Source organism: Mya arenaria, chromosome 2 (assembly GCF_026914265.1).
Source record: "Mya arenaria isolate MELC-2E11 chromosome 2, ASM2691426v1".
In the NCBI taxonomy this organism is placed as follows: domain Eukaryota; kingdom Metazoa; phylum Mollusca; class Bivalvia; order Myida; family Myidae; genus Mya; species Mya arenaria.
Window position 1 is genome coordinate 11342187 of NC_069123.1, and position 16562 is coordinate 11358748.

At 33.6% G+C, this 16562-nt stretch overlaps 1 protein-coding gene across 1 annotated transcript; it reads left to right on the plus strand.

The window, feature by feature from the left end:
• The first annotated feature begins 214 nt into the window (after nucleotides 1-214).
• Nucleotides 215-8018, plus strand: LOC128243801 (carboxypeptidase B-like). The gene is made up of 11 exons (XM_052961754.1): nucleotides 215-305; nucleotides 1426-1492; nucleotides 2046-2144; nucleotides 2968-3096; nucleotides 3306-3413; nucleotides 4112-4216; nucleotides 4521-4625; nucleotides 5464-5587; nucleotides 6271-6467; nucleotides 6628-6712; nucleotides 7577-8018. The coding sequence occupies exons 1-11, from the start codon at nucleotides 238-240 to the stop codon at nucleotides 7753-7755; spliced, it is 1266 nt and encodes a 421-aa protein (XP_052817714.1). The 5' UTR covers nucleotides 215-237; the 3' UTR covers nucleotides 7756-8018.
• The last annotated feature ends 8544 nt before the right edge of the window (nucleotides 8019-16562 follow it).

Here is a 16562-nt window from a genome sequence, read left to right on the forward strand (position 1 = left end):
TTGGAATATTATTGGATTTTATGATAAAATAATTATAGGTATTAAAACAAGATATAAAACATTTTGCTTCCACGAAATCCGTTTTTAATATTTCCATGAAGTCATTATGAAATCAATTCTTATAAGAAATATGAAGACATCTGGTGTGTATATTGCACCTATCATAACTGCTTAAAACTGTTATAAAAGTGAGTTATCAAACGAGATAGCCTTGTATATTCCTCTAGGATACAGCAGATGATGGACGTGTATTTTATTATTTTCCTTGGACTTTCTGCGGTGGGAGCTGCAAAGAACTATGACGGGTAAGAAAAATAATTATGTTTAGAATTTCTGATTTTGGATTATTTGTTAAAGTTTCGATTTAGATAAAAATGCATCCATTGGATACTTCTTATCAGTGGGAAAAGATGAAAAAAATAACGTTGATAAACTCGTGTTTATTTGCATCGGCCATTGGTATTTTACCAGTGGCCGATGCAAATAAACACGAGTCGGCATCTTTACCCTGTCCACCGACCAGAAATATTCCATTGACAAAAATAAAGTCCAAATGAAATTTCCGTTCGCAAAATTTCTGTAATAAAGGGGCAACATCGTTACTAAGCGTATTTCCTGATAAAGAAAAGCAATAACGGATTACTTGCTTATCCTCACATAATGGTACCGATGTTTATGGTTATCGGTAATTTAAATATTTAAATAAATGCTTCCTTTCTCCAATTGATTTGTTTGGAGAAAAAACTTCTAAAGTACAATTGAAATGCTGCATAACATCTTTTAAATTGCTTTGAGAGTGTTGTCCTACAATTGCATTTTAAATCCATTTTGAATTTGAGTGGTGAACACATTTAACTAATTCTGTGTCTGCTTTTTTAAACGGGGAGAAATGCCCAATATGTGAAACTATTCAATAGAGGTTCTGTTTCATTGAGATTGTGTTGTCTATTTTAATTGATATCTAAAATTTTAATTTATAGGCATTCAATAGCAAAATCTTCTATAAACCTTATACTATACAAATTAGATGCACTTCTTTTACTGTACATTTTATAGCTAAATCAGTGCGAAAGGTTATTGCAAAATAAGGAGACAAAATTAGTTAAAAAATATTCTAAAAAGTCGTTATGGAATACGCAGTTATATTTTGAGAATGGAAATACGACATACATCTAAAATATATCATTTCTATCTGAGCAAAAAATCGAAAACGCCAATTACTTATCTTATTGTATAGGTCGAATTTGGCCGATTGCGAATTTGATTGCTGTGATACTTAATACAATTCTGTTTGATAGCTATCTGTTTGATTTGTTGGCTGCATTAAAGGTATGCATGTACAAGTATCATTCATCATCCAAACGGTATCAATTTCAGGTGAACGCGAGAATGTACAATAATACAATATCCCGTTTCCCTTTTCAGGTACCTGGTCTTTAAGATCAAACCCGAAGCTGAAGGGCAAGTGGAAAAGCTCTGTGAACTACTTAAGGTGGACATCCATACGAAATAAATATGTCAAACCAGATAATTACATACATTAATCGTCTGTTATTCATATGATCTTGTTGTCTTTTTTCATCATACGTTTTTCTTTAAGAGATTTATACGAATCAAATGCACAAAAGGGTGGTGTACATAATACAGTATATGAAGTTTGCCAATTTGTAATAAGCTTTGGTCACTTACTAAGGTAAAAATTATGGCAACGAAACGATAATACCTATATAACGATAACACATTCCAGCTAGCTCTAGTCAGTTGTGCCTTTCTAGACGAGCTTTGTTCATCGCGCAAGAAAATGTTGTGGCTCCAATGTTTACCTATCGATGATGACATGTTTGAGTTAGATTATTATCTTAGTGTATCATTGCTCGTTGATATTAAGCACATTAATGAGAAACATTTAATACAAATAATATCATTTAATCGCCATAACATATTATATACACGAGGGTAGATTTAAGTTTGAATATGACAAATGTAGTGTAAGTAAGTTACAACCAAAGCCTGCTGTAGTAACATATTCTCGTTTTGATATACAGGATATGCGTTTAGATGTCTGGAAGGAAGGGGGTATTGGCCAAGAAACTCATGTCATGGTTAACCCGGAACTGCTCGAAAAATTTCTTCACAAAATGCAGGTCAGGAAAGCTTTTTGTCTGGGTTCTGATTTTAGAATATAAGGCGATATTTTGTATCCTTACTGGAGGGAGAATAATTTATTGTTAAGAAATATATACCAAAGTAATACATAAGAGAAAAAAATGTTACCTTAATTGACAGGAATTTATGCATCATGATCTGACTTCATACACAAGATGCAAAGGTTTTTACTATCACCTTCATGTTTAATTTGTAAAAAGTTTCCAGAAAGAGATTAAGAAAGTGTAAAGGTATTAAAGCGGTGAATCTCTTTCCATCTCTGCTCATTAGCTTTCGACGCTGTCAATCTATTAGAAATAAATGGGTAAAATAATTCTACCCTTTATGTATCTTCATAAATTGCTTCAATATATTCGCACACAACTCTTTGCACGCCTGGGGTAACATTTGTTTTTACCAAAGATGAACTTTTCGACAATGATTTATATGATATATCCTTAATACGATAACACACTATCACAATGTTTCTCAGTACTCCTAAATATTCAGCCTTATATACATGTTATATGTATGTGAATACTCTTAATTTGAAATTGAAAACAATCTTTTCGCCATCAGTTCATTACATAATAAGTTGAGTTTCAGTATATCCTTTGTGAAAATAGGCAAACCATATAAACACTCAAATCACGAAAAAACACGATCAATAGAACGTGAATAGCGATATAGGTGGCAGTATTATTCATAGATTGTGATTGCTATTATTATATCATCTCTGGCTGATGCTGCCCTAACAAACATTCAATTGTTACATTATAATTATATTATCAAATATCGCTTTTCAACATGTTTTATTTGTAGAAAAACGATTTGCAAGCTGACATCATGATATCAGATGTCGGAGCCCTGGAAAGAGCTGAACGTAAAGCCATGGAACAAGGTTCCGAATCTGCATCATTTGATTACTCCACTTACCATTCGTTAGCAGAGGTATGTTTTGTCATTATGTCCTTAATTGGCAAAAGCCTTTTATATTTTTAACGATTTATCTATAGTGGCAGTATTACAAACAAAATTATAGTTTATTGGAACAAGTTTCTGTTGCGTAAGAGTGGTCTTGTTAACGTTGGGGAAACCGGAGAACCTATTTAAGTTTGGAGTGGATGCTTTGTACTGTTGCTCACTTTATTGTTTAACAGATTGAAGCATGGATGACAGACTTCGCAGCTAATGCCCCGTCTGGTATAGATGTCACAAAAATAAAAATTGGTGAATCATTTCAAGGACGGGACCTGAGTCTTTTGAAGGTCCGTGTGATGTTTATTGTTTTAAGTTTGACATATTCGAGCTTATTGTTTAATTGGAGTGCTTTATAAAACCTAATTGTTTGTTTCAGTTTACATAGTTATATACTTTACCGAGTGAACACCAACATCTTTATTTACTCTTCATGTTCAAAAGGTGGAAATGCGATATTTCTTCGAAACATTTTATAGTATATGCCTTAAAAGGATATAATTTAACAGTTAATTGCAGTTTATTTTAAAAGCGCGCCGATTGGTATGCGAACGTTATATCATTTTTGGAATGACATTGTTGAAACTGTGTATCTGCACTATGCGCTCTGCCATTTGAATTGGAAGTAAGAGCAGGATTGAATTCCAAAACATTGAAAAATATCAAATTGTAATTTCACTAGTGAATTATTATTATGCTATATATTTTTCAATCATTGTTATGTATACTAATGTTTATTTATCAATCGTTATTCATCTTATAATAGAATTAAAATCACGTTACAGTGTATCTCTTGTGCAAAGTTTGATATAACGAACAGTACGTTTAAAGTAAGTAGATAATGATGCAATATGCAATTTTTATGAACACTGAAATAAACATTGAACTATCACGCAATCGACTAACTGATTATATTGTTTTGGTTGGTTTTGTTTGAAAATATTCCTGTTGTTATCGATTATCAGGTGGTTATTGAACTACTGTACAGGTTGAGAGAAACCCAAGTGCGACCAAACCAAACATTATCATGATATTTGGTTCCCATGGTCGAGAATGGATCTCTCCTGCAACGGCATTGAATTTTTTAAACTATGTAAGTGCGTATTTATCATAAAACTTCATTTCTTTTTGTTCATATTTCATTTAAATGGTTAGAACAAATCGCATTACTGGTTTTTGGATTTTATAAAAACTGTTAAAATATGTAAATTTGGCTATTTGTTTTAACTAAATTATTGATTATTGATTAATCGTTAGTATCTTATAACCACATTAGGATGATGTAGCATGTATGCAATTTTGAATATCACTCCTTGATTTTTTCCCTATTGGATCCTTAATTAATGTACAGTAAATGAAGCCATGCACTGATATATGTGTCGGTTTACTTAATGAAGCTCGTGAGCGAAGCCAGTGCGTTGAACACGTATTGCTGGCACATAGTTCCCGTAAGCAACCCTGACAGCTATTATCGCACAACGGATGCTGCAGGAGAGGAAAAGGTGTTGTAGTAATCTAATTCATTGACAGTTTGTTCATGCTGTTTCAATATTTCATCGATAGTTTCACTCTCCTGATTTAGTACTTTTCGTAAGTAATTGAGGTATTAAGCCTGCGCCTTTTTCTTATCGTTCTAACTAATTGTAACACAGCAAGAGCTTTTTTATCTTGCTATACTAGTGGATTTCAGATACTACCTGGCAATTTACAAATATGTAAAACTAAAAAGCCCGGTGACTAAATATTATTCTGGTTTTATTAAAAAAGGATAACATTTGTCGAGGAAGAATTTATAAATATAATACCAATATCCCTTTATGCAATTTCATCTCGAAATATTGAAAACTCGGTCAACCTTCTTCCGTGTGAAATAATAATAATAAAGACAAAAAACTTCCATAACTTTATCAGATATATATTTTCGGTCATTTATTTTACATATTAGTGATACCAAAATGGCATAGGGGATGTAGGGTCACCTGACATGAACTATTATAATTATCACTAATGGTCTATTAAAATGAAAAGCCTAGTTATACATCGGAAAACATTGAGGTGCATACATTTTTTTGACCTTTGTATTCTTTTCTATTAACGGATAAAAATGTATTTATGCCTGAACACTTTTTATGAACCGTCTCACTAATAGCAAAGAAAGTCGACAAATAGGAGAACTTTAGTCAGAAATGACCTACAGAACACATTTGACTGCTTTGTTTTGAATTAAAGTTGGGTTGATATGTTTCATAAGACCTTCTATAACTATCTGTAGCAAAGCGAGACTAAAATGACCCATATATAAATACCATGGCACTGTAAATGTTATATTTCATTTCGTAGGACCGCCTTTGGAGGAAAACCGTGTCCTCGCACAGTATAACCGTGAATAATGGAACTAAAACTCTGACTTGTTCCGAAGGAGTGGATTTCGATCGTAATTTTGAGAGAATGTGGGTTGGATATGGTGCGTATACAATATGGTGTAAAAAGTGGCTCTAAACAGTATTATCAACAATATTAAGACAAACAATGTAGGTACAGCTGTTAATTTGCAGAGACAGCTGTATTTTGTACCTATTGTTATATTTGAAAGCACATCATATGTATAGTTTTAGAATTGTTATATCTACAGCTGTACGTATATAAAAGACAGTCACAGTTATAAATGTACAAGTTCACTGTAACTGAAGCAGTCACGTTTGAGCTACTATGTAGGCCATACATATACAAACTTATGAAATCAATGGGTTCTAATACAGCCCTGGAGCATGTATGGCTCGACCATTTATTGATAAAGATATTTGGATGATGAATTTCGTATGCATCCTGTTAATGTACGTTAGGTTTTGATCTGTGTACCTTTAAGCAAGCTCATTCTTTTCTTTTGACTTGTTCTTGTTCCCATTGTGTTAAAATATTGCTCGTACATGTCTCTTTGCTTCAGGCAGTGTACTACTGGCCATACAAACAAGTCAGATATATTCATATATATTTATATATACATATATCGTATGTATGAGAAATGTTTTAAGGCCATATGAGTATGGATGTGAATTGTTTAATTCCATGTTGTGATTGAACAAAAAGGTGAGGCAAAATATAGTTTTACCAATCTACATTCACGCTTACCATATTGTATTTAAACAGATGAGAAAGCTGGCCCTGACTGCTCATCACAAACGTTTTCTGGGCTAGAACCGTGGTCGGAGACGGAGGTACAGGCGATTAGAGACTACGTCATCTCGACCAATGTAGCGGCATTTGTCGACATCCACAGCTACGGTGAAATGGTCCTTTTACCGTATGCATACACAACGACAAGGGTGCCTCACTTCGACGAACTGGTAATTAAGCAGCAACCGCATTAGGATAGTAATTCGTTTTAAGCGAGTATTCAGTACTGTCATAATCTAGGAAAAATGCATGCATATACAAAGTGTATTCGATCAGATCACCTACATAAAAGTCACTTTTATAACGAAACAAATATAATTTGTTTTTCAGATGGAGCTTGGGACCATTAGTGCATCGGCAATCGAAAGCATTGATGGAAACACTTACGCCGTTGGTCAAATCCCTGACTTATTAGGTACGTACTGCAATGACATACTGGTACTATTTGTGCATGTAGACTTTCTTTTAACCGCAATTATATATAATATCAGCTCTTATCCTAAAGGTACCTGATACACAAATAAGTGATTGATGGTTAATAGAATTTGAAAAGCTAGCTTATATGTAGGTCAGAATCTTAAATGGCAGAAACTAGCTCATTTGCTATGGCACGTACTTGATTCATAACTATTTTGTACCTTATATACTACGCCAAATAATATTTAGTTATACATTTTTCGTATTTAAAACCATAACTTGTATGTTGTACGTATCACATTAATATAAACGTTATCATTAAAATAAATCGGAATGTTTGATTATCAGATTTGTAAATATTCCGTTACTCAAAGCCCAGACGTTCTACTGGCCCGTGAAGGTTCCGGAAGCGCACTGAACGCAAATGTTAATAGAACACAGAGCCAAACATACGGTTTCTTACAAAACATTTACTCTGTATGGTAAGGAGTAAAAACAGACGAACTGTTACGTTGGCTTAATGCTTTCCCGCCAGACGCTATTGCGTTTCCTCAAAAACAGAAAAAAACTCTCAGTAGGCGTTAACCACTCTTGCCTAGTACAATGTAACGTCAGTTAAACTAGTAAGGTCATATCTGATTCTGCAGATAAAATATATTCGAGTTAAAACCAATACTACTTTGTCAAAAAAGCCTTTTTCAATATTTGTAAACTCATCTATACTTTGGTTCCCAAATCATTATTTGGGTGCTGCATTGTCCCCAGCGGGATTGTACGAAATAACAAACAACTGAAAAGAATATAGAGAAATCATGAAAACATCAAACTTATCTTGAACAGCTTTTCTTACTTTGTATTTTAGCTAAGGCCCATGGATTAGCGATAGATTGGACCTGCAAGGATGAACACATATTGTTCTCGTTTGCGTATGCGCTAAGAGACAAAGGAGAATTTGGCTTCCTACTCCCTCGAGATCAGATTCAAATAGCTGGCGAAGAATTTATTGCGGGAGTCATGGCCATGGTCAATGGACTGCCGTAGATATGCCAGAACCGCAACTGTTTCAATATTCGAGTGTTGCCAATTGACATTTTAAATAGCAGCTTAAGATCATTGGGTGACTGTCATTATTCACAAGAGTTATAATTTAATTCGTTAGCAATATTTCATATAAGATGCAAGATAGATACCACTTTCGGTCCTTCACTATTTAATTTCACGACATTGCACGAAGATATCTGCGTTTTAATATTTCAGTTTGATCCATATTTTACTGAATACTAAATAAACAGTAGTTCTTCAAAGTGTTTTGAGTTTCCTTATGGCAGGAATATACATGCAATGTATGTGTGAGCCCCAATTCCATATGCGAGATTCAGGGCTTATTCGGGACGGAACTCGCATCGTCTGTATCGTTTTGTATGCAGAACGCAAAACAATTGCATCGCCATAAGGTCATTAGATATGAAATATGAGGAGTGTTGAATAAGGTTAGAACGTGTACTTACGGTCAAATGTGCATCCAGAATGGGTCAAATCAGATTAAGATTTTCAAAATTTGGGGTGTCGGCTAAATTTTCATATCAACATCTTGAAATGAGTCATTGATTTATGGCCAAATTAAAAATTTGCACGATAAACTAACGATAGGCCATAAAAGTTATGGATATTGCTACACATGTGCATGTTGTCACAAGTTACACATTTTGTGTCAAGTTTTATCGTAAATTGTTTTTGAGCTATCGCTAAGGTGTTTGCATTTCGACGTCTATGACGCTGTCGCCACTGACGACGACGCCAATGATACAACTCGGCTGATTTTTTGGTTCTTTTTGATATGGCACGAGCTTATAGATACAATATTGGTTTGGATCAATTTCATAATATTTTTTGTCGCAAAAAGAATACTTTACAAGCGCATTTCATTCAATTGTGTCCTGTATCATAAACATGTAATCATTACAGCAACAATGCCACCATTGAAATACTAAAATCACATTTCTCGTACCGGGATTGACTATACCCTGGATCATTACGTTACTCTATACAGACATAAGACAATTGGTGCCTATAACGACAACGTGTATAATTTAATAGAATGATAGATCATACGTTGTACCGCTGAGTTACAATTCTTCAGAAGAGCTCTTCATGCTATACCGTGCTATCGTTTTTCATTGTTGTTTTCAATTATATTCTTGTTATGTTCGAGAGTCACAAAGTGACTGCGTCATTTAATCAAGTTTAAATGCCAGGAAAAGTAACCGTTGGGTTATCTTGAAGACAAGATATTCCAGATTATGTTCCCATCGTGTGCAAATTGTTCAAATATCGCAAGTGGTTTTCTGGTAACGTTGTTTTGACATGAGAGCAATACTCATAAATGTCTTTTGGTTGAAATTGTTAAAGTAAACATATAAAAAAACATGAACAAATGAGACACCTAAACAAATTTCTGATATGGCCAATTGTTCAGAGCTTTGTTATCTACATCGATGTTTTGAAGGTGGTATTGTAAATGATGCGCTCAAATATAGACACGTAGAGCTGAAACAAATCTCTAAAATCTTGTTAGAAATACAGCAGATAACAAGTGTTCTCATTATACTTGCAGTGCAGTTCAAATTGGAAAGTTGAAAATAATGCCAATTAAAACTTTACTTTAACAAAGTTTTGAATAGTCGGCCTAATCCAAGTAGTAAAGCATTTAAGCCAACATCCTGTCAATGTTACGGTATCGTATCGAGATACAACACCACGAAACCACAAAACCACAAAGACGGACTTGACATGCATCAAAATGTCGGATCCCCGTCACCTCGTACGGTCAGCGACAATGATTGATTTTGATAAATGGTTCATTGTGGTTATCATAGAGATAATTTTTCTTTAAAGTAGAAGGGAGCAATACGATAACATTAAAAAATATTGAGCTTAGCTCAATGATTTTATAAATTAAGTTATCCAGGTTTAATATAATTTATAAGCCAAAACTAACACTCTTTTCGACATTTTTCAATACAAGCAAATCCAAAACAAATATACGCCCAAACGGAGCCAGTATTGACTTCAAGACGATGGAGAACAGGAATTGATTTTTTAACGACATCACCAGCAAACAAATGAATCCAGCCTGGGCAACAGTGCCAACTCCAAAACAGTTCGATATAATCATACAAAGACTGTTACCCATCATAGCTTACCCAAGTCAATCTGAAGGTTGAAACAATGACTTTTTACAATGGAATAATAACCGTACCACTGCAAACTAGGAGGTCCAACTGTCCTGGCTATATGTTAAAACGAACTGATCTTCAAATGCAAAACATACTCTTACATGAACATATGTAGCATGGTTGTAGCACTGAATGTTTGTCTTTAAGCTTCACTCTTACAGATGGACCGTTCTGACTACTTCAATGTTATTTGTCTTAGAATGAACCAATTTTTAAGTCAATGTCTGAGAACCAGTGATATAAAACTGCCGACAAAGGATCAGATTGCTTTTTTCATATTTGCGTTCGAAATTGATGTTTTTATGCCGAGAAACTCCTTTTCTTAAAGCGTTTGTAATATTTTTAGCCTTAGGACATCACTTTTTAATCGTACATATGAACAACTGCGATCTGATTTAGCAGGATTTTTCAGCAGTCTTATACATGTATAAAACGGTAAATCTGTTAGATTACAGCTTTAAAAGTATCACTGAAATCTTAATTACACTTTACCAAGATGCCAACGCTCACCTCAGCTGAAAATCTTGAAACAAAACTGAAAAAGCATTTTAAGCCAGATGCATGTTTTTTTTTCAAGGATGTGTGCATAGTCTCGGGCAACGTTGTTTTTTATGTAAACATTCATCAAGTAATTGAGCTGAAGTAAAAGTGAAATTATAAACACGCCAACAACCTGTCTTAGAAAAAAAAACGAGCGCTAAAATCAAGTCTTTTATATTTCTTATTAAGGATTGTAAGATTTTTAATGCAGCATTGGTACTATACATTTAATAAGGACAAGGTAAAATGATCTATTACATTGATCTGTTTCAGACAATGCAGCTGTTGGTACATGTATTGTGTTACGTCTGTAAGATATCAAGACCGGTGACTATTCTTATACAAATGTGCAGTAAATCTCACTCACCCACATTCAAAACAGTTACATGATACGTTGCAGATGTGTGTTATGCAATGTTTGCTATAGTGATCTTCTTTACGTAAGCATTGTAGCTTTTTATTTTTGGGCAATGTACAAATAAAATACGAAAAAAAGAAATTTCTTATTGAAAAAGGATACAAAGTAGAAAATACATTGGATTTGTAAATTACATCAATCTGTGAACTACATGCTCAATGAATTTAAACAATATTTCCATTTTCATTATTGGAGGTTTTTGTTTCAATATCGTAGAAAAAGAAGTTCTTAGAATAATCTGGTGGACAGTGGTGTTCGTCATAAGTCATCATAAGTATATTCTAGAAGCGTGGAACAGTGGCTGTATAAAGCTCATTGTATTACTAATCGTCGTAATATAACGGAGATTTAAAAAAACTGATTTAAAGTAAAGTGCTTGGACCAACAGCTCATGTCCAACTATACATAGGTCAGAAATTAAAATAATTTTCATAAGAATGACTATTGTATAAAATTGTTAGCTGTAGCTATGATCGAAATGAATCATACCCAGCATTCAATCAATCTAGTCAAGTTTAAACTTATTTTACAACGATTATGAAATAATTTATTACAACATTATGATATTCACTCTGTTTCAATCTGCACGATGTAACACATGAGGTTGTTCTTGAGTTATAGGAGAAACCGGAGTACCCGGAGGAAACCTTACCTGTGTCGCCTAGGTAAGAAGCGAATGCGACAGCACTGCGTTTAACAAGCCAACCATTAAATGTACAACCGCGTAATAATGTAGAAAATCTGTAGGATGACTCGGACTATTTTTCTTGCTGAGGCAAGTTGCAGTGGCATAGAGTGCCACATTATACCGTGCAACAATATTTGAGGGTGCATCTTACTTAACTATCGACCTAAACTAAATCCAAAAAGAACACAGGTGACTTTCAATGCTAACACTGTGGTTGCCAAATGGTCGATATCGTATGCAACCACAGCCGTCCTCTTCCTCACATCTAGCCAAATCATTTTTTTCCATAATGCCAGTCTTTAAACAGATACTGTTATAAAATATAACACAAACTACGTTCTCAATGCAATATGCAATAAATAAAAGCCTTTATTTTAGAAAAAAAATAATAGCAGAAATAACTGTTAATATCTATAAATATAGGATGTAAATTATGTAGTACATATCTAGGATAAATAGAGTGTAAGTGATCTTCGACATAAAGATAGGAGGAGGCTAATGGCAGGTGGCATTACCTTTTTTACATTCCATAAATAATACACGATTATGTCATGTAACAAATGGATAAAATATCGCGGTCAAATCTGTGAAGTTTGTGCACATACAAACACAACATCGATAATGTTTAAAATCTTGAAGGGATACTGCGATCTTAACGCTTAAATTATAAGTGCTTTTTACTCACAGGTACTCTTCATGTCCTTTATTGAAGCTTATTGAACCGTAGTATCTGAAACATCTAAAACATTAATTAATTCTGTTTCTGTCAGGACTGTGACTGTACGTTTTCATGACGAACCTCCTAGTTTGGCTAACGATAGCCCGTTGGATCGTCTCTTTGTGATTCATAGAAGGAAAACTTCATTACCAAGCGGATTATTAACACATCAGAAAGCATCTATTTTGTTCAAAACTAATCTCTAGATTTATTCGAAGCCATAGAGCATTGATGATTTATAGCGTAACGGGGGAAACTAAACTTATTGAAAGCACATTTACCAATCCAACGATTGAATCTCAAGTGTTGCAATGGTTTTGTTATGATATCATATTTGCATATTATTTACAGCTTTTGATAAAAAACAGGAGTATTCTAATTGAAATCCAAAGGTGTTAAAGGGAAGTGCCATAGTTTAGTTGCAATTCAAAGATTTGGAGTTATTTTATTATAATAAACAGTAAACATTGTAGGAACAAGCCCAGAAGCCACAAGGTGGTATTAAACAAGATCATATATTTTTAGATAAGGCATAACAGTGATTACCATATCAATATTACATTTTTATTGTGCTACAGCCAAAGGTTATAAACATGTGATCTGCAACAACAGACACTTCTAAACCATACTTTCATAACAGACAATTGACGATTCCAAATAAATCTAGTTCTATACAAGTAAATAGTATGTGTATAGTAAAAGAATCGAGCTAAGACATTCCACCAATATGTTTATAGTTATTCAACTAAATGCCGGGTTCCAAACAATATATATACAAATGTAAAACGTTAACTGACTTTTTCGTTCTTTGAAACACATATAACATTCTAGGTGCAAATAGGTCAGTGTGAAATTTGTTTGCCATCGTTCGGTACAACTATGCCATGGACAATTTGTCCATTCTGTTTGCTTACTTCTTATCTTTCCGGTCTTATAACAATTGGCTGTATTTACTAAGACGTAATTCAGGCTAACGATGACAATACCAAGACCTATAGTTCTACAGTCCGACGACAAGAGCATTTAACACAAACAGAATCGTCAAAAATGGCATCAAAATGTAGTGTTCTAAAATAGAGCCGTATGGCGTTATAGAAACGTTAATGCTAAGACGTTAAATGAAAATGTAAACAACGAAAAGAAAACAAATGTAAACACTTGAATACCGTAAATAAAACGTAACTTTGTGTGTCTCTACCCATACACTAATGATACCACCATAACGTAACATAACGTATTGGCCAAATACAATCAATATCGAACAACTGCTTGGCGACCATATGCATTAATTGAATGGCAACAGCATTTTAAAGCCTTTGACAACACTCAGTTGTCGATTGTCGGTCTGCAGTATTGCCTATCATGCCACGGGCTTTATTTTTGTCTTGTATTGACCGAAACCATAACCATGAAACTATAGAGAAGCTAAACACCAAGGGATAAGTCTGATAGCAGGTCGGAAGATTTGACGTTGTTTTCGCTAGTCTGATAAGATTTCGATTCTCCAAAAACATGTCCTAATGACTCCCATTTATATAATGGATATTGTTTTAGAAATTCTAGTATATGTTTTTACTCGCATCAAAACATTTTTCTACCGTTTTTTAAAACTGCATTGAAGTTATGGTCATATTTGTTTGTTTTTTTTCGTTTTAAACTCATGTAGAATTATATAAGCTGCAATCATATGAACTTTATTATTAACCAAGACGAGTCAAAATCTGGTTTAGGCTGCATATCGCCATGGTTTACCTAGCTGCTATTATGAAAGAACTGTGACCTATATTAATGTTGGTATTAGCCTGTTTGTTTTTCAGAAAATTGTCGAGGAAATATGAAAGCCCCAGTGTCAACTTTGTCGTAGTATAAAAACTATATAACCATGTCCATTACCTAAAAAGGTGTTCAATATTAAACTTGATACATATATTTTCTTAATGTTATTTGAGTATGCATATGAAAGGTTTGAATTGTTTAGCATTGCCAGTTATCAGTATCTGGAATCATTCGGTCAGCAGCTAGTCCTAGCTAATTACACAGCGGCACCCTCCTTGAAATCATTTATTTCATCGACGTCATATATATTTGACTACGACTATACATCACATGCACCAATTGTATTTACATACGATTTTATGTTTAAAATAAGTAAAAAAGGTTTGGAGCACGTCCTTGCTATGCCGAAACCTTTCGATTTATTATCAGGCTGACAATGTTTATGTATTCGCATGTTTCTTTAAAGCAAAACTTGTTTGTCACCGTCACGATAATGTGGCGAATTAAGGGTTGAAACTTTAACTAAATCCTTGAATAGTTATAGTATTTGTTGTTTAGAATTTATTCTTAATATTTTCATTGCAAGCATATACCATTTAGAGTATCAATGAATTGCTTAAAAAGTTATAAATACATAAACTAAAGATGAACTTCTTGGGTAGTGGTTCCATTTAATATTGTTCGTAAGCTTTTACTTACTATTTTTTTATTTTATTTTACTACATTTACTCCTCAATTTTGCGAACCCAGACTGCCTGTCATTAAAATTCGTGGAGCTTTTAAACCCATGAAGAACCAATGCCACGACTGAATCTTTCCAGAACGGTAGTGCCAAAATTTGTAATGCGTTTCTCAGACAAGGTTTATGTTACCTAATGGGATATTCGTGATCTCATCAACGCTTCTATGATAGCATGACATGCATCATGTGATGGTTAATAATGTGAGACATCTAGCCAAAAGTCAGAATCAGCAAATTATTCTTTGTCAAACATAATCGGGACGGATTTGTAATTATATAACTCAATAAATACTTGGCATTTGAAAGGTAATCGGTTTTACGTATATGTTGCCAAAACTATCTTTTAACTTCAGGTTGTTCGAAATGGAGTTAATACTGGTTAACAACATCTTTTTTATATAAATATATGATGATGTTGTGGCATTGTTACAATCATTTATTCACATTTTACAACTATCATTCGATGTCTGACCCTGTAAAACGAAAACGAGTCTATTTAATTTTACCTTAAACAAATTCAGAGATTAAGTTGTGTTGTCATGATCCCTCGCTCGTCCGTCATACCTTCCATATGAATATGAGTTATCCAGTTTTTTCTCTCTCTGAAACAGCTTGTTTTTATTGACAAGTGTTAATAATTGTGGCTTTGTATCTTAGACAATGTTTTGTCTCACTTCTCTTTGCATTTGAAGGGAAAAGTGTTCATGGTATACATATGTTTTCCCTGGCACAAAATTGCATCAGAAAGGGTACGTTTGATGTTAACAACATCAATTCAAATGATTTCAGTTCCATCAGAGAATAGATTTTTCCCAGTCACCAAGGTTTGACGTTACCAAGTGCCATTTAACCGGGTTAATGTTTAAACTTTAAACTGAATTTATTTCTGTAGTTTTTCACATAAGTATTGTGTGTTTGAATAGTTACAGCTGAACGATATTTACGGTATTTATCAACTTAACTAAACGTTTTATGTCGAAATGTGAACTGTTTAAAGATATTCGGAGACAAAGCTGGTTATTTATAAAGCGGATATTAAACTGTGTGAATACTTGTATGCAAACAAAAAGTTATGGAATGAAATCTCGTTAAATGCATCCGAGGACTTTAATGTGAATAAAACAAATGACTTGACTTTAAACGAACCGACAGTACTTTTGGTGATTTATAGGATAAAATTGCAGAAATTGAATCAGACTTAAACCACGGTTCTTGTCCTTTCAATAAGGCTCCAATGCCAGTTCATCAATTGTTGTTTCTGGTCTCATTTAATACGTTTTCAATACATATGTGGAAAACTACAGAAACAAGCTCAAAAAGTTTTATCATAAACCCGGTTTAATGGCATTGGGTATACGCCAAAGACATAGAACACATAAAAAAACCAAAGAAGAACAACAACAAAACTTCTCTATTATTTAATTAGATGAACTAGATTAATTTAGACTTATATAATTTAGAAATAGCATACTATTACTGTTTGTAAATGTATTAATATCTTCAAAAGTTTCAAAGTTATTTATAAAGCACTTGAACGATTTGTAATATTAAAAAGATTGCAAATGGTTATTACTGTAACAATGAATAGGCTGGAGTTATACAAACTGCCATGAAAGAGCACATTGTAACTATGAGTTAGTGTATGAAGTTTGATGTTAATGTCCTCAATGTAATGTTAATGAATGAAAAATCATGAACAAAATGTAGTTTGTCTATGAAAGGGCTATAAC

Excerpts from the sequence above, each read along its gene's own strand:
- LOC128243801 (XM_052961754.1), top strand. The coding sequence starts at position 238 with ATGATGGACGTGTATTTTATTATTTTCCTTGGACTTTCTGCGGTGGGA. Across the intron at positions 3,097-3,305 it reads CTTACCATTCGTTAGCAGAG|ATTGAAGCATGGATGACAGA; the intron begins GTATGTTTTGTC and ends ATTGTTTAACAG. Across the intron at positions 3,414-4,111 it reads GGGACCTGAGTCTTTTGAAG|GTTGAGAGAAACCCAAGTGC; the intron begins GTCCGTGTGATG and ends ACTACTGTACAG.